This window comes from Daphnia magna, linkage group LG6 (assembly GCF_020631705.1).
Source record: "Daphnia magna isolate NIES linkage group LG6, ASM2063170v1.1, whole genome shotgun sequence".
In the NCBI taxonomy this organism is placed as follows: domain Eukaryota; kingdom Metazoa; phylum Arthropoda; class Branchiopoda; order Diplostraca; family Daphniidae; genus Daphnia; species Daphnia magna.
Window position 1 is genome coordinate 8,098,065 of NC_059187.1, and position 18,517 is coordinate 8,116,581.

Below are 18,517 nucleotides of genomic sequence, written 5' to 3' on the forward strand. Positions count from 1 at the left end.
AAAAAAAAAAAAGAAATTAATTCGAGTGAAAAATTTGAAAACAGAATTAATGGTGTTTGCACGTACAGGTGGAGGCATTCGACCGCGATACTGGCGAAAATGGCCGTGTCGAATACAGCCTGATGGAAACAGCCAGCACTAAAGGACGCTTCCGGATTCATCCGCACAGTGGAATCATCTACTCCCAAAAGAGCCTCTCTGCCGGCCAAGAATTCTCGTTTAGCGTGAGTGTTAAATTACATACCCATTCGCATGTACAGTCGTTTATTATAACATTCAATTTTGAATATCCCTATTCGCATTTCAACGTGTCGGCAAACTTTATTTTATTTATTTATTTATTTTTTTGCAATTGTGAACGGTCTCGATTTAGAAGAAAGTTCTCGAGTTTGGCGCTGACGTAACGGCATCGAATGGCCGTTAGGCGTTTGATGTCGGACAAAGTCTAGAGTGTGACAGCGGCAGCGCCATTCGTCGCAAGTTATTGGCCGCCTTGGAGTCTTTACGACCGGTTTAATGAATCCATTCAATGCTAATAGAGGGGAAGGGGGGAGAGAGAGAGAGTCCATTTTGTTCAAAGAAAAGAGGTCGTTTCGGCAGACCAACTCGTTGACTAATACGGATAGAAATCGATCCGCTATTTGGATTTATTTTTATTTTTTCTAGTTCTCTTTTTTTCCCCTCTTTTTTTTTTTTTTAACTATCCAATTGTGTGTTGTTTCTTTTTGTTTTTATTTGGGACCTACATCCCAGCATGCCATTGTTGTAGTGCTATCCTAATGGCGTTACTTTAACGAACGATCCGCCTGTAAATGTATTTAGGTCCGTGCCAGCGACCGAGGCCGCCCGTCTCGCAATGCCACCACCCGCGTTTCTGTGGCCGTTATTGGAGTGCCGCCACAATCGGCCAGTCCGCCTGAACTCAGCACAGACAACAGCCGACGAGCCGACGTGATGGAATCGGATCCCGTCGGTCACGCCGTCGCCTTCATCACGGCCAACGATCCCGACGGCGACATGCTCTGGTACAAGATCGAAGGTCTGTTTGCCGAATTTTTGTTTTTCGCCTTTTCAAAATTCCCGTCTCAGCTTTCGTCTTTTTTTTTTAATTTGATTTTCGTCCAGCAACAGTTTTACATTTCCCAGAATCGCCCGTGTTGTTTGTTATTCAAGCGAAATTATTCATTTGATATTTTATTTGATTTTATTTTTTGATGGACAGATGGAAATATCGGCGACAAATTTGCAATGCAAACGACAGGCAATGGCAAAGTTTACGTGGCTCAGCCTCTCGATTGGGAACAGCAATCGTCTTATTTGCTCAACATTAGCATCACGGACGGCCACAACACGATTTACACTCAGGTTTCCATTTCTCGTTACTCGATCAAGTTACTCGCATTTGCTTGCAAGGGGACGGCTTGGTAACTGAATATTCTCATTATATTGAAATCGTTGGTGTAGTTGGAAATTACCGTCCTCGATGTCAACGATCACCCGCCCGTTTTCTCCGAACAGCATTACCGAGCTGAAGTGTCTGAGAATGCCGAAGTGGGCGCGGAAATTATCACGCTCAATGCCACCGACGCTGACCAAGACAAAAGAGTCTTTTACGCCCTGCACGCAGCTTCCAGCGCTTCCTCATTACGCAAGTTCAAAGTGGATTCTATCCGCGGCGTTGTCACTTTGGCTGAGAAACTCGACCGGTAAAGACAAAAAAAACGTCCTTAAACACAATCAATTTATGTTAATTCTAATGCGCTTAAATTGTTCTTCACGCACGTGTGCGAACGAACACGCAGGGAGACGATGGCCCAACATTTGCTGACTGTTTCCGTCAAAGACCAAGGGACACCATCTAAACGCAATTTCGCCCGGCTCTTGATTGACGTATCGGATCACAACGATCACACACCAGAATTCATGTCAGAGCTGGTGCAGGTGCGCATTTTCGAAACGGCAGCTGTTGGATCCGTGGTGACCATGATGTTGGCCATCGACAAGGATCGCGGTGCCAATTCGAAAGTGACATATTCCATTAGCTCTGGCAATGTGGGCGGAGCGTTCGTTATTGAACCCGACTCTGGTCTCATCCGCGTCAATCAACCGCTGGATGTCGGCACAGCGCACGAGTACATGCTGGTAGTGAAGGCCTCTGATGGAGGTTCGCCGTCACTTTCGACCTCGTGCCGAGTCCACATTCTCGTCACAATGGCCGAGAACGATCCCCCCAAGTAAACTAACATTTCATTTTCTGCCTCCTTTCTCAATTGTTAAATGAAAACTTGTTTAATTTTCTTTCGTTCAAAATGTCCAGATTCTTGCAGAGCGAATATACTGCGGACGTGTTCGAAGATGCCACAGGCGGCACGTTTGTCATTCAAGTGGAGGGCAGATCCATCTCGAGCTTGTTGTTCGAAATCACCGATGGCAACAGCGACGGTTCGTTCACCATCAATCCGAGCACGGGCATCATTGTCGTGTCGCCGAGAGGTGCGCTCGACTACGAGACTACCAAACACTACAATCTGAGCATCAGCGCCATGAATATGGTACGTCTTGCTACTCGCGATGTCTGACCTTGTTGCCACGCCCTAATCATTCACCTTTCTTTTTTTTTTTTTTATTATTATTATTTCCAACGTTTAATTACAGGCCGGTTCTTCAGCCCGATGTCTTGTCCATGTTCACGTGTCCGACGTCAACGACAATTCACCAACGTTCAGCCAAGAATTGTACGAAGGGACTATCGCAGAATCGGCCTTGGCCGGCTCGTTAGTCTTCCAGCGATTGTCGTCCGCTCCGCTGGTCGTTTCCGCTAAAGATGGCGATTCCGGAGTCAACGCACTTTTGTCGTACGACATTGTGGAACCGAGAGCGGCCCAACTTTTCGCCATCGATTCGAACACGGGCGCGGTGCGGACACTGGCCCCGCTCGATCGCGAGCAGCTGGCCCGCGTCGAGTTCACTGTCCAGGTGTCGGACCATGGCCGCCCGAGGCGTAGCTCGGACCAAGTGGCCCGTGTGAGCATTGTTATCACGGACGTGAACGATTCGCCGCCGAAATTTGTCGGCCAGCTGCCGTACAGCGTCTCGCTGCTTCTGCCCACTTTCCCGGGTGTGGCCGTGGTGCGCGTGCGGGCCGAAGACCCCGACGTCGACGTTAATTCGACGCTCACCTATCGGATCAAAGGCGGCAATGGAGCGGGCAAATTCGCCATCGACAGACGCACAGGTTGGATTAGCGTGTCCGACACGGACGGATTGGCGGGCAATAATTTCTACACGCTGGAAGTTAGCGTCAGCGACGGCAAGTTCAGCACGGCCACCAAGGTGGACATCCAGTTGGAAAAGATGATGGCCTCCGGGCTGGCCTTTGCCCAGGATAAATACACGGGTTACGTGACGGAGAACAGCACCCGCGGGGCAACGACGATCGTGGCCCTCAACGTGCTGGGCACGCATCTCAACGAGCACGTCACCTTCTCCATTTTGAACCCGCAAGGTCTCTTCCAGGTGGGCAGCACGTCGGGCGTCGTTCAAGCGATCGGGCAGGTGCCTTTCGACAGGGAAGTTGAGCCGCGCTACGTCATCGTCGTGGAAGCGCGCAGCGAGCGTGGCGACGGCGAGAAGCCCCGCATCGCCCACACGCGTGTTGAAATTGAAGTCACGGATATCAACGATAATCGGCCGGCATTTTTCAACTTGCCCTATTACGCCGTCGTTTCTGCCGAGGCGCCGAAAGGCAGCGTCGTTACCAAGGTTGGTAGTTTTTTTTTGGTTTTTTCTTTTCTTTTTTGAGCAGCACCAATGACTGCTGTTTATTTGATACTGTGCAACCGCAGCTATTTTAATCGAATCATTCAATTATAGGTGCAAGCCATGGACAAGGACGTGGGCGAAAATGGTGATATCCGTTACGAATTGCTGCGTGGCAGTGGCGAATTGTTCCGCGTGGACCGGCGAACGGGCGAAATTTTGCTACGTCACGTGCTGGAGGGCCAACAAGGTCACAGCGACTACGAGCTGGTGGTGGCCGCCTACGACGGCGGCACTCCCCCGCTGTCGTCGGAAGCTTTGGTCCGAGTCAAAGTGGTCACTAAAAGCCAGCCCGTCTTTGGCCAGCAATATTATTCGGCTTCGGTGCTGGAAAGCGCCGATCCCCTTTCACCCGTCCTCAGCGTGCAGGCGTCGAGCCCCTCGGGCCGGCAATTGATCTATTCCATCGTGTCGGGCAACGAGGGCGAAGAATTTGCCGTCGATTTTAACACAGGTTCGTATTCGTTTGACTGTCTTGTCTGTGTTGTACACATCCGTTCATCCATCACTCGTCGCTTCCCTTTTTTTTTTTTTAACCCTCCCACCTACTCCCCAACTCCACCCGTCGGTCTGCGTGTCTGTTCCAACCACAATCACCCTGGGTAGAAAGGTTGATGCTCTTTGTGTGTCTGGAGCGTAGAGTCGATTTAGAAAAGAAAGGAAGGAAAAGAAAAAGTAGCTGGCTGTTCATCTACATGTCGCACTGGGGTTCGGCTGATTTATTTATTGTTGAATTCATCGTTGGCGTGCCACGGTGGGGAGCGCACATGACTGGGCAAGTCGAAAATGAAGAGAGAGAGAAAGGAGAACCACACACCACGCGTCTTTCTTGTCAGCATCCATCAAGTTTTTCTCGTCGTCGTCGTCGTCTTAGTAGATCAACAACCCTGGAACAGAAAAAAAAAATGGCTTTTTAAGGCCACCTCAAACTCTTGCCCATCAGCCTTCCTTCTTCATTTTGTCCGCCCATGATCGATGAGGTTGATCGGAGGCTCAACACAATGAATAACATGAAAAAAAGATGATGATTATTTTTGTTTTCATCGTTTTCTCCGGAAAAAGTAGAAACAATTCCAGTCGTTCCGTTGCGGTTGTTTCATTATGGAAGTGAAAAATGCGGTTACATATTTTTATTGTTATTATTATTATTATTATTTCCCTCTTTTTTTTTTTCCTTTCACAATTATTTACAGCCGATATATAACGGGGGCCAGGGGCGGTCATTTTTATTAATAAAAGTATCCCAGATGCTAGTGCCGTTCTGAATTAACCGATTATCTCGCTTTCAGAACAACTCGCTAACACATACGTTAACACTCTCATCTAGTCATTTAAATCATAATAATTGAAAACAAAACAAAAAATAAGTCTTCTTGAGTATTGATTGATTTTTTTTTTGTGTCTATTTTATCCCCAATGATTTGTCTATTTCGCCTTTTAAAACACAAAACACTTGTGTCGACTTCAGCCCACAACTCGGAAAACGGGCCTTGTAAGTAACTTTAAAAAAAACTGACCCCACTTATTTTTGTTTTTTTGTTGTTTTTTTTTTAATTATTATTTCAAATTGCTGCGCTGTTATTTTATGATCTAATCTTAATCGTTCTGCACACTGCTAGTTTTGTTTTCTTATGCACTTCTGCTTGCGACATTTCTGCAGTACACACCCACACCTACTTTTCCTTTTGCTCACGCCTAGCTTATTCCTCATCTGTTATCCTTTTCCTTTCACGTTTTCGTTTGTTTTTTTTTGCAAGCCTCGGTTTCTGTAGTTGCAATTACGAACAGCCAAGCGTGTTGTTATCTGCTGGTGGCGATGAGAAGCTTCCCACACACACACACACACAGCTTTTCACGGTTTAGAGAAGGCGTTAGATAGTTCTCTATTTATTTAATTCATATTTTTTGCACGAAGCTTGCCTACATCTATTTTGATTTGTGTCCACCCGTGCGTGTCTGTGTGTGTGTGTGTGTCTGTCTAGTAACCGGAAGTTATAATATGTACGCCTATGCTTAATGTGAAATTTTTTTTTTTTTTGTCGGTCACAGGTCTCATCTATATCGTCAACCGGCTGGATTACGAAGCCAGATCCAAATACGAATTGCTCGTCCGCGCTACCGACAGCGTATCGGGCTCGCATTCAGAAGTGCCCGTCAGTGTCAGCGTTGACGATGCCAATGATTCACCACCAGAATTCAGCAACAACGAATACAATGTCACGTTGTCGGAAGCCACGCCTTCCGGCACAGTGGTTCTGGCTGTCAGCGCTCACGATCTCGATTCCGGTACTCATTTATTAAAAAAAAAATAAAATCAAATAAATAAATAAGACAAATGAGGAAAATATTTAAATTCTTTCCTGGTAGACGCGTGTTATAACCCAATTCCGTGCGTTTTATTTTTTCGTTAGGCACCAACGCAGAAGTTGTTTACCGACTGCTACCCGATACCAATGGCGGCCAAGACACCGTCTCCGTGGCTGCCGCCTCGGCTGAGTTCTTCCACATCAACCCGGAAGACGGAACGTTGATTCTCGCCCGTTCGCTGGACCGTGAAACGCAGTCACTACACCATCTGCTCGTCATGGCGTCTGACCAGGGCAATCCATCCCTCTCCAGCACAGCTCACATCTGGATCAGAGGTTTGTAAACCGAAAACATCAACAAAGAAAGGAAGGAGAAAAGTTTAACACATGTTTTCAACATTTTCCCTTTTTTTTTTTCTTTTTGCACAAACAGTTGAAGACGTAAACGACAATCCACCGCAATTCGAACAACGTTCATACCGTTGCGTTTTGAGCGAAGATGGCAAGCGAGGCCAATTCGTCACGATGGTGACTGCAACAGATCCGGATGTCTCCGATCAGACTCGGTTAGTCTATTCGCTTACGGGCGGCAACGATCAGCAAATGTTTAACATCGATTCAAAACGAGGTACGTCATTTGCATCACAAATTGGCAACAGACGTTATTATAATAACGGCTGTCATTTGTTTTCAAGGTACCGTGACGTTGGGCAACTTGCATCGATTTGGAGAACAGCCAAATTACTTGTTGAATATCAGCGTCAGCGATGGTGTGTTTACAAGTTTCGCAGCGCTCCAAGTGGATCTGCTTTCAACCAATCGGCATTTGCCCAGCTTTTCTCGTCCTCTTTACGAGGTGGAAGTGTTGGAGAATCTTCCGGCTGGCACTTTGGTGATCCAGCTCAACGCAACCGACCTGGACAGAGACGATTTTGGACGTATAACGTACGCCATCCTGTCCACCGTCGCTTCAGAAATGTTTAGAATTGACGAGGAAACGGGAGATGTTTTCACTCGGCGACCGCTTGATCGTGAAGTTCGCAAAGTCCATGAGATCCCAGTAGTGGCTTTCGATGCTGGTGGCAAGTCAGGTCACGCTACCCTCCGCGTCAAAGTTGGTGACGTCAACGATAACAGACCAAGGTTCCTACTGGCCGAATACAGGGCCAATATCCACGCCAACTACTCAGTTGGGCAACCATTCCTTAAAGTATATCGTGTCTTCTTTTAAAATTAATTTGTGCAAGATCGAATCATTTAAAAATAATAATAATAATAATAATAATTAGGTTCAAGCCATGGATCTAGACGTGGATAATAACGCGAAATTAAGTTACTCCATTTACGAGTCAAACGGAACCAAAGCCTCAGATACGTTTGACATCAACTCGTCTACCGGAGAACTCTTTTTAAAGCAGAATGCACTTGCTCTTGGTATTTTTCCCAAATTCCGTACTTATCTGTTTTCTGTATCTAAAACGCGTTCTTCTAAACGCTTTTCTAGCCAACGAAGTGTTTCAATTCTTCGTTCGAGCAGAAGATCACGGCTCTCCTGTATTGGGCACAGAAGCTCCAGTTGATGTCCTGATCCTCGATCCGCAAGAACGAGCGCCTACTTTCGAGAGGACTTCTTCTAAATATTTCATTTCAGAATCCGCACCAGTTGGTAATGATTAAAAAAAAAAATTCCTAATACGCGGTTTTCAGTACAGAACGTAAAACGTCATTGTGCGTTAGGTACGACGATTGCGAGAGTTAAAGCGGTCAGCGGTGGCGAACAATTGCATTACACCATCGTTCCGGCACCGAGGAATCCCGATTCGGACGACGGAAGCAGAGATGAAGACGTGGAACCATCGCCTTTCTTTTCTGTCGACGATCAGGGACAGATTTATTTATCTTTACCACTGGATCGCGAAACATGCGACATCCACATCATCACTGTCGTTGCCTCAACAGACACCTCGCCTCCCATTATCGCCTTTACCGAGGTTATCATCCAGGTGCTGGATACTAACGAGCATCCGCCAGAGTTTGAAAGCAATCCGTACCAGATTGTGGTAGCTGAAAATGCCGAGAAGGGCACCAGCGTCATTCGAGTGTCCGCTTTGGACGGAGACCGTGTCACTGGAACATATGGCGATCTTCGCTATTCTTTCGGCCACAGCATGGCACCTGAATTGGCCAATATATTCCGCTTGGATTCTGTCACGGGATGGATCACCACTTTGGGTCTTCTCGATCGTGAAGAACGTGATCGCTACATTTTGCCAATTATCGCTAGCGACAACGGCACACCGGCCAAACTGACATCTACAACGGCCGTGGTGATCGAAGTGCGCGATTACAACGACAACCCGCCGCAATTTGCAGAGAGCCATTACGTGGCAGCCGTCAATGAAGAAGCCCTTCCGGGCACGGTTGTTGTTCGACTGACAACCACCGACCGTGACCGAGACGAAAGTCGTTCCGACGCTGCGTCCTCGATGTCGCAACAACCCCAATTGCATTATTACATTATAAGTGGTGATCCACGAGCCCAGTTTGGTATCCGCCAGGGCGAAGTTTATGTCGAAAGAGCATTGGATCGTGAAGAAATCGGCTCGTATAGCCTTCAGGTAAACATGTAAAAATAACTGCGTAACTGTTTACAGTCATTTCACGTTCGCATTTTTTTTTATATTCAGGTACTTGCTACTGATGGCTTCTTCACGGCCACGACACACGTCACTGTTGACATTTTGGACGACAACGATCACGCTCCCGTCTGTACTCAACACCGTTATCACGAACTCGTATCTGAAGCGACCTCGCCAGGCACGTTCATCGTTCGTGTACGGGCTACTGACGCTGACGAAGGACCCAACGCTAAAATGAAATTTTACCTGACCGGTGAAGCGGCTGATTTCTTCTTTTTGGATCCTTCTTCCGGCCAGTTGAAAACGCTTAAAGCTCTCGATCGAGAGACTAGACCCACGTACGCGCTCACGGCTCACGTACAAGATCGAGAACGGCCTCAGTGGGAATGCACGTCGGAGGTAGTCATCGTTCTGATGGACGTCAACGACAACGCGCCTAGTTTCAATCAAGATTGGTACACTTTCGCCGTCCCCGAAGATGCTGAATTGAGAACCATCGTGGGCAAAATCCACGCAACAGACAGCGATCTCGGACTGAACCGTAAAATCAGATACAGTATGGTGACGTCGACGACCTCTTTGGCTGGCCAAAACTCTTTCGCCATCGACGCCGAAAGCGGAATCGTAACTGTAGCCAAAGGACTGGATCGCGAAACTGTTTCATCCTACAACTTGACTGTTTCCGCCATTGATTTGGGCACGCCCGCTTTAGTATCTACCGTCGTAGTGACAGTTGTCGTGACGGATGTCAACGACAATCCTCCGCAATTCAGCCGCAAGTTGTACGCAGCTTCGGTGGCTGAGAGTGGTTCCATCGGCACGGAAATCTTGAACGTGCTGGCCACTTCATTGGACATTGGTGTCAACGCTGAAATCAAGTACTCGATCGTAGGAGGCAACGAACACCGCCATTTTGCCATGGATCCGATCTCCGGAGTCATCAGCCTCGCCGAACCGTTGGATTACGAACGAGCCCGCGAATTTTATCTGACCATCCAGGCACTTGACGGAGGTGTTCCTCCGCTTAGCAACCATGCAGCCGTCAATATAACTGTGCTGGACAGCAACGATAACCCGCCCATCTTTACGCAGTCGAGCTACAGCGCTGCCATTCGCGAAGACGCCATTATAGGAGAGACCGTTTTGCGACTGAACGCTGTCGATTTAGACAGCGGCGACAACGGCCGCATCACTTACACGCTTCTTAATGGCGACCGTCACTCTCAGTTCCGTATCGATGGCAGCACTGGTTTATTGACCGTGGCCGGACAGCTGGACAGAGAACTGATTACTAGCTACATGCTGGAAGTGGAAGCTAGGGACAATGGAGCCCCGTCGTCTCTAGCCGGAAACGTCCTTGTCTCTGTGGAAATTACGGATGCCAATGATAATCCACCTGCCTTCTCGCAAGTCAATTACACGGCCATCGCACAGGAAGATAAGCCTCTCGGTTTCGTAATTCTCAAACTGCAAGTAACTGATGCCGACGGACCAACCAATGCCGGTCCATTTACCTTCGAAATCAGGTCCGGCAACGTCGACAACGCCTTCCGAATCGACGGCAACGGCTCTCTACGCACGGCCAGGCGATTCAATCACAAAGTTCGTGACCACTATGTCCTGCAAATTGTTGTTTTCGATAATGGCAATCCACCACTGTACACCGACACGTGGGTTTTAGTCAAGGTGATTGAAGAATCCAAATATCCACCTATAATCACACCTCTGGAGATCAACATCAACTCTTTCCTGGATGAATATGCTGGCGGAGTGATTGGTCGTGTTCACGTCAACGACCAAGATCCTTACGACACGTTGGTCTATTCACTGGTCGAGGAAAAAGGATACCATCAGTACTCTTCGGTGGCTCTATTCGAGCTGGATTCCGAAGACGGTACTTTGATCGCTAAACCCGGCCTGGATGTGGGCGCCTACACGGTCAACGTGTCCGTAACGGACGGCAAGTTTTTCACGTACTCGTCGGTCAAAGTCAACGTCGTATTCATCTCGGATGAGGCGCTGCAGAACGCCATTATCCTGACCGTCCGTGACATCACTGCCGATGATTTCGTCACGAGCTACCGCAAGAATTTCTTAAAAGCCGTGCGCAACATAATGAACGTTCGCACCAAAGACGTGTTCATTATCAGCATCCAACCGCAAGTGACAACTACCACCCAGCCATCGTCGAAAAGCAACCGGACAAGGCGCGGAGATGACACGTCGCCGCTCAGGAAGTCGGCCGCTGTTACCAGACTGGAACCCATGTGGCGGATCCGCGATCCTGCACGACAATCGAGACCCAATGTGGACATTTTGTTCTCTGTTCAGAAACCAGCCGGGGGATTCTATCCTCCCTCCATTGTTCGCAAGCAGCTGCTGGACAATGTAGCGGAACTGGAAGCCACGATCGATCATCATCGTATTTCCGGCACTATTCAGGTAATAACGTCTGAATTTCTATGGCATCCTCATTGGATGTTAAAATCAATTTACCGTTTATTCGCCTTTAGGGTTTCTGCACGGCCAACCTTTGCGGGAACAATGGCAAGTGCTACGATCGTGTTGTTCTTGACGACACGATGACCGTGGCGATTACGTCAGACATCAGCAGCTTCGTCGCTCCGCGACACAAATACAAACCGACGTGCGTGTGTAAAGACGGATACGGTGGCGAGAAATGCGATGTGGTAGCCAATGAATGCGCCCTGAATCCGTGCCCAGATTCGCGCGTTTGTCGTCCAGAATCGGGTCTGCCCGGATATTCGTGTCGTTGTCCCGAAAACCATCCGGGTTGTGTCAATGAACTAACTCAAATGACTCCTTGCAAAGATTCCACATCTGGATGCTACCAACCTAGTCACCCGATCTTCTTCTCCGGGAAATCATACGCCCAGTACAGCCTCGGATCTTCGATCGAGCGACGTCTTCTGTTGACCCTTCGATTCCGTACGGTTCACCAGACCGGAAGCATAATGTTTGCTAGTGGTCGTATCGATTACAGCATCCTGGAAATCGTCAATGGCGAGGTACGTCCATCTCGTGTTGATTTTCGTTGCATTTCTCTTAACTAACAAAGTCTACTGCAATCTGATGTATTTCAGGTTCAATACCGATTTGATTGCGGTAGCGGAGAAGGGCTGGTACGAGTGACTGGCTTAAATGTCAACGACGGAGCTTGGCACGATATCCGAGTGGAACGTCACGGAAGCGTGGCTGAAGTGACGGTAGACGGATCGTATCGATCTCAAGGAGCAGCTCCCGGTGTCAACGATGTCCTCAACCTGGAACCAATTAGCGATCACGTCTTCTTCGGTGCCGAAGTTCGGACAATGGACGATGTTCGCATGGGCTTCGTCGGCTGCCTGGATGAAATCCGTTTGAACGATAATCTCTTGCCACAACACATACCCATCAGTTCGCCGGCCTCCTCTTTGAACAGTCTCGGTTCCAGTCACAGCACTTCGGCCAGTCCATCCATTACGTTGAAGAGGTTTACCAACGTCGAGTTCGTCTGCCGAGTTCCACTCGAAAGGCCTGGCGTCTGCGGCAGTCAACCTTGTTTGAATGGTGGCACGTGTACTGAGATGGCCGCTATCTTGCCCGGCTACCAGTGTGCCTGCCGGCCTCGTTTCATGGGCGCTCGTTGCGAAATCGACAGCGATCCGTGCGCTTCTTCGCCTTGTCTTTTCAACGGCCGTTGCTACAATCTCAACAACGACTTCCGGTGCGAATGCCCTGCCCGTCTGAGTGGCAAACGCTGCGAATACGGCCGTTATTGCAACCCCAATCCTTGCAAAAATGGCGGCATCTGCGAGGAGGGAAGCACCGGGCCGATTTGCAAATGCCGCGGATTTACAGGCGACACGTGTTCCGTAGACGTCAACGAATGCGAACCTTCTCCGTGCCAAAACGGCGGCACTTGCGTCAACATTGTCGGCAGCTTCCAGTGTCTCTGTCCTCTCAACGCCACCGGCCATTACTGCACCGAACTGGCCTTCAAAAACGATTCGATTACCTCCGACTCGTTTTTCAACAACTTTCCGCTTCTATGGATTATTGTGGTCGCCGTCGGTCTCACCGTTATCATCCTGTTGATCATCTTGCTAGTCAGCTGTTGGTGGAAAAGGAACAAGCGGTCGCGAAGTGGCAGTCACCGATCGCACAGTATGAACGATCCCAACGTCAAAGAAATGGTGCCGCTCAATTCGACTCGACCCATGGATTTGTCGGAATTTAAACGAGGCTCCAAGATGAGTAACCTTGAAGCTACCAATCAGGTACCGCCCATGTTGCCGCCTCGTCCAGCTTCATACACGCCCAGCATCGGCGAGCCCACCTACCTTCCGCTGAACAATTTGGACACGATCCGCAGCTACGGATCGGCTGCCGACGAACTTGAAACATATCCCATGCTGGGCATGCCGACCTATAATGGAAACGGAATGGGCAGCATAGGCGGACATAACAATCCTGATTACCACCCGAACTTGAACCGGCCGTCGGGTGTGGGCATGGCTTCCAATGGCGGAACGGTGTTGGCTTCGCCTCCTCTCCTCCTGCCGGCCCACGACGCTCTCAGCGACTCTGACAGCGTCCACAAGCCTCGCTGGTCGGATCTGGAAAGCAATCTCAAAGGATCGTATTATGAGGCAGCCAAAATCCACAATGGTACGTCGTATATTAAAAACTTGTTTCATCAGTCTCGAGTTACAACCTCCCAACTCTTAATACCTCCGCTCCTTATTACCTCTGCTTCCTCTTATTCCGCTTGTTTTTTTTTATCTACTTCTCTATCCTTCTGGATAGCTGGTGGCCCCGTACCAATTACTACTTGGGGGGGTACTGTACTGTCGTCGTTTTATAACCCCCATCTGGTCGTTGGCCTTTTGATTCGCGGGGGCTCCTTTTGTTGCAACTCTGGTGTTTCATTATGGACGTCGGATAAGACTTATCATCTGCTTTGATCTGTGATATCGCAGTTGGTACTTTGCGAGTCTTAACGTCAGTCGCTGTAATAATATGGCCGGATGACTGGCTTTGATCCCTGTTGAATGAATTATTGTCCAACAAGCGAGTCCAAAGGACTTTTTGTTGATGATTAGTTCCCCCCCTGCTCCGTATCCGGACTGCTCTTTTTTACCTTTGTCTTCATGCGAGATACTACAATTGTTGTATGACTTGGCCTTTGTGCACATCGACGGGTGTGGACAAATCGAGTTGGGATATGTCGTGAAATCAAGCGTCTGATCATGTCTCTGTCTCATGTATCCCAAACTTGATAGACTTGAAAGGGAAATGCAGCGAGACGGGATCGACGGCCAACCGGATCCACCATAATCATCACCATCTGAACGGCAACCACTACGGCCATACTGGAGGTCTGATGCTGAGCAACGTTAAAAGCACAAACAAGGACACGACTACCATGTCGTCCTCGGTTTCTCCATCCGTCTCGGCCAACGTCGACGATTGTGCGCGTACGTCTAGTAGTCCCCAATCTCTCAGAGCTATTATCGTCTGAAAAATCTTCTCTACTTTTTCTCTACCCTACTCACGCAATCTTCGTCTTCTTCTTCTTCTTTTCCTTGTATTTCGTCGTCTCTTCGGGTCGATCTTCTTCTTCTATTTTTTTTTTTTTTTATCCTTTTCTTCAGCTGAATTGGAAATCATTTTCGTGTTGTGCCAGGGTAGAATAACGGGGGGCTTAAGTTTGATTTCTTTTGTTTCTTTTTTTGGTTTCTTTGGTTAACGAAAATGGCGGAACGACCTCAAAACGATGTGTCAAAAAAACAAAAACAAAAAAACAAAAACAAAAACAAAAAATGAATAACTAAAGGTGGACAGCGTGGTGGACTTGCATTGGGTACGTCGAGCCCCGTGACGCTCTTACCTCCTACGGCTACGGGAGTTTCCTATAACTCTTCCATCTCCCCATTACCTACCCCTCCTCCTAGTCCTCCCGCCATTCCGCCCTTACCCAAGGATTATGCCGAATTTGAATTGAGTCTGCAGACATTGATGAGGCAAACAGCTCTACTCAACAGGCCTTCACCGAGTACGTAAAGAAAACTGAAAAAAAAAGAAAGACAAAAAAGCAATTGGAGAAAACAGAAATTTGCCTGCGCACGCGTTTTTTAGTTATTTGTTGTATATTTACCCCTTCCCCCCTTTGTTTTGCGGGACACGCCACGCCAACACTACGGCTTCCTTTTTTTAGAAAAGGTTTCCGCAATCTTACGGGATTTAGAGGAGCAGTCGTTTGTTTTGTTTTTCCCCCATAGCGCATCTGTTTGAATTTGTTGCACCTTCTTGAACGCACTTTGACGCGACACTTGTATTCGTCTCATCCGCTTGTGCTTTTCAACGTTTACATGTTTTCTCACTTTTTTTCTGTTTGCACGCAGTTGCACGACTCCGCCCGAAATCCGTCCGCCTTTCAAGTGCGTTTTATTTTCTTTTATTTGTTTCCTTCTTTTTTTTTGCCTTCGCTTCTTCACATCGCACTGTTAGAAACAGCATGTTACCCGACCCGCTCTATCACCAATTCCATCACGTTTATCTTTTCTCGAAGGAAAGGAAAACAGATAGTAATTATATTTTAAAGCATAACTCCTACAAAAAGCTTTAACAGCCCTTTGGGAGCTTACAGTCGGCACGCTAATTAATGCAAAGCTCCTTTTCCGCTTTCAATATATTGCAGCTCTTTTGATTTCCTCGGGCTGCAAATGCCCAGCTGTACTACACACACACACACACACCCACTGGGTGTATAGTAGAGCTGCGTCTTTGAAGTTCTTGAGATCAAAAGAAGGCTAGCTTCATCAGCTTTTAGCGGTGCTAGGGAACATTTGCAATTAGAGACTAACTATGCATGTTTCAGGCAAAAAAACAAATGAAACTTCCCGCCAGTCTGGAAGCTCATTGCCCGAAAAATGTACGCACTAGCTTAGTACATTATGCGCTACTTGCTCGAGCGTCTAAAAATAGCATTGTTGACAGACACGTGACATTTTTGGTGTTGTTTTTTCTTTTAAAAAAAAAAAAAAAATGATAACAGGTTACCACTGGGATTGTTCAGATTGGGCCAATCAGAGCCAAAACCCATTACCGAACATAACGGAAGTACCAGGATCGGAGATACCCGACTCTTCCAGTTTCCATAGCAACGAAAGTAACGAGTCCAATGGCAACAACCATCAACTCGACACCCACGGTACGTCTTCGAGCATTAGTCCGAGCTAATAGTCGATACTCTTTCTCTATTTACGACTAGTCTATGAACGCTCCGATTACCTTTGTCATCATCATCTGTAATGCATCCGCTCTTTCGTCATTAATATGAGCCACGTCTTTTTTTTTTTTTCTTCTTTTTTCTAGGGATGATGATGACAATCAGTCCCGAACGTGACCTGGATACGTTGGTGGAAGATCCGAAACCACTCCCGACATCGAACGGATTCAGGTCTTTGGACTCAGACTGCGGTACGGATGTCGAGATGGGATCGAACAATACCAACCCTTTCCGATCGTGCCAACCGCCCAGTTTCGAGGAAATTCTTGCCAATAGCGGATTGCGTCTGTCGGATTTAGCCGTCGTTTCCCTACCCAACAGGTAGGTTTCATTGCCATTGCGCTTTGCATGTTTTCCCTTCGTAACGCCGTCGGATATTAACCGCCCACGTTTTGTATATTGCCAATAGCGATGGAGGATGCAGCGATAGTGAAGCACCGTCAGAGTCATTACCACCACCTGGCAACTATTCCAGGCATCCCAATCATTATCTACCACCTTACAGCATTGCCAGCGAGACGGAAGCTGAAGATTCATCGCCCGTCCGCAGCAACGGCAATGGACGACAACAACTTAATGGACGCAACGGTTACGGCAATCGTGGTGCAACCAACAACGACCACGATGACGATGACGACAGCAGCCCATCATCTTCGAGCTCATTCGCCAGTCAAATCCATCGACCGCTGACCAATTTACGGGCCGTTGGGAACGGAGCTTCCGCCGCTTCGTCGGCTCACGATCGCGTTTCGTCGTTGATGGGCTCGTGCAGCGACGTGTCCAATTTGTGCGACATCGAGGATTCTGAATTCGAAGTCGACGATGTCAGGCCGAGAATGCCAGCGCCGATGACTACGATCCATAAACCGGGCCAACCGATCCAGACCGACGTCTAATATATGTAACTAAGCAGCTAGCAACTAGACATCATCTCGGATCGATGTCGCTGAAATCGAGCACGACAGATGTTATCTACGGCCTTGTAGTGCCTCGCGTTTTCCTCCTCCGTTTTATATTTTTTTTCTATTCATTTTCCATTCTCTGTGAACTTTGTCGGGGCGGGCGTGATCCAGCCCATTTGCTTTCCCGGGCAATCTATTTCGCTAGTTCTTTTTCTTGGATAGTTTGTCGAGTGCTCTTTTCTCCCTCTTTTAGCGCTTGAACGGCTGCAGCGAAACACCCGGGACAGAGACGACGATCGTCATCAGCTCAGAGATTTTATTAAGAGCTTCACTCGTTTCTCACCGCAAAATATTTTTAAATGTTGGAAGGAAAAAGAAAACACACACAAAAAAAAAAAATTAAATGAAAAATGACGAAGTTAGCAAAATGCTGTACTGAGAAACTGTACGCATCAAATGTGCCACTCACCTCTGGAACACACGCAACTTTCAAACTGTAAAAAGTAATGTATGTAGATTGGCTATCGTGATTGAAACTCCCCCTCCTACTGTCCATTCATTCTTTTGTTTCTGTGGATAATCCCATGATAGTGGAGTGTGCAACCTCTGCTTCGTTATGTATGACGTGCAATTTTTATCTTCTTGTTGGTCTCCATTTTCGTTTGATCACGAAGCAAAAGCGGTCCAGCTCGTTCGTTGTCCTCTTTCGTCCTTTTCTTTTTCCTCTGTCTCTATTTTTACTGTTTGATTTGACCTTTTTTCGTATTCGGTTGCACGTATTCCTTTGGAAAACAAAAGGTTTGTTGCGTCCGCAACTGCGTGGTTGCCTTTTGATTCTTACGATTTTTTTTGTTGAAGATAACGAAATGTGTTATATTTGGCATATACCAACAACATATTGTGTTCTGGCAATTATCAATGCACGTGGCTTTTTATCTTTCTTTTGAATTTCTTCTAACTTGTTTTTATTTTCCTCCTTATTTTCCGTTCATCTTTTGTTGTTTATACATTTTTTCCCTTGTTGCACAGGAAAATTGACGAGCTGGCGGCAAAAGAAAAAGTTCAGAGACTTGATCCAGCCATATCTAAAAAGTCTTTGCCGCATTTGTGTTTTTCCGCCTTCCCCAACCCCTTTTATACAGACATATATATTATATAAATACGGAGAAAGAGAGAGAGAGATTGAAGAGAGACATTGTTGGAGCATCATATATTACTAGGCTCCGGGTAATATTTTTGCACCTATATTGTTCGCTTTTCCTTCTCTTTGTGTCCAGTTTGTACATTAGACGATAATCGTGATGACGACATGGCAACGGTGTAACAACAACAAAAAATATGTTTGAAAAAAAATGAGAGAAAAGTGTTGTACAGTTTTACCTTTTATAAACAAACAAAAAAATGATATGGTTCCATCTCTTTTGTAAAGAAAAAATCGTGACAAATACACAGAAAACGCATGTTAAGTTGATTGTACACATTCAATTTTTGCTATGAAAGATCTGTGGTGATTGGTTGTTGCTAGTTTGGTGCTGCCACCGTACGGTGGCCATGGCG

The 18,517-nt window shown here is 47.2% G+C and overlaps 1 protein-coding gene across 7 annotated transcripts in view; it reads left to right on the top strand.

The window, feature by feature from the left end:
* LOC116925792 (fat-like cadherin-related tumor suppressor homolog) overlaps positions 1 to 18,426 on the top strand; it is a 58,368-nt gene extending 39,942 nt beyond the window's left edge. For 2 of the 7 annotated variants that reach the window (XM_045175264.1, XM_045175266.1), the window contains 24 exons: positions 69 to 224; positions 823 to 1,039; positions 1,223 to 1,365; positions 1,465 to 1,706; positions 1,803 to 2,234; positions 2,318 to 2,552; positions 2,656 to 3,762; positions 3,874 to 4,273; positions 5,288 to 5,311; positions 5,869 to 6,105; positions 6,231 to 6,461; positions 6,559 to 6,753; positions 6,821 to 7,335; positions 7,415 to 7,559; positions 7,630 to 7,791; positions 7,863 to 8,743; positions 8,813 to 11,206; positions 11,278 to 11,793; positions 11,869 to 13,435; positions 14,050 to 14,244; positions 14,604 to 14,822; positions 15,825 to 15,980; positions 16,145 to 16,379; positions 16,468 to 18,426. In XM_045175264.1, coding sequence (XP_045031199.1) covers positions 69 to 224; positions 823 to 1,039; positions 1,223 to 1,365; positions 1,465 to 1,706; positions 1,803 to 2,234; positions 2,318 to 2,552; positions 2,656 to 3,762; positions 3,874 to 4,273; positions 5,288 to 5,311; positions 5,869 to 6,105; positions 6,231 to 6,461; positions 6,559 to 6,753; positions 6,821 to 7,335; positions 7,415 to 7,559; positions 7,630 to 7,791; positions 7,863 to 8,743; positions 8,813 to 11,206; positions 11,278 to 11,793; positions 11,869 to 13,435; positions 14,050 to 14,244; positions 14,604 to 14,822; positions 15,825 to 15,980; positions 16,145 to 16,379; positions 16,468 to 16,954 — 11,091 coding nt within the window. In that variant the 3' untranslated portion in view covers positions 16,955 to 18,426. Of the gene's footprint in view, positions 1 to 68; positions 225 to 822; positions 1,040 to 1,222; positions 1,366 to 1,464; positions 1,707 to 1,802; positions 2,235 to 2,317; positions 2,553 to 2,655; positions 3,763 to 3,873; positions 4,274 to 5,287; positions 5,312 to 5,868; positions 6,106 to 6,230; positions 6,462 to 6,558; positions 6,754 to 6,820; positions 7,336 to 7,414; positions 7,560 to 7,629; positions 7,792 to 7,862; positions 8,744 to 8,812; positions 11,207 to 11,277; positions 11,794 to 11,868; positions 13,436 to 14,049; positions 14,245 to 14,603; positions 14,823 to 15,171; positions 15,208 to 15,824; positions 15,981 to 16,144; positions 16,380 to 16,467 lie in introns of all 7 variants that reach the window. The other 5 variants (XM_045175267.1, XM_045175268.1, XM_045175269.1 and 2 more) reach the window with 5 other exon arrangements.
* Positions 18,427 to 18,517: the final 91 nt, after the last annotated feature.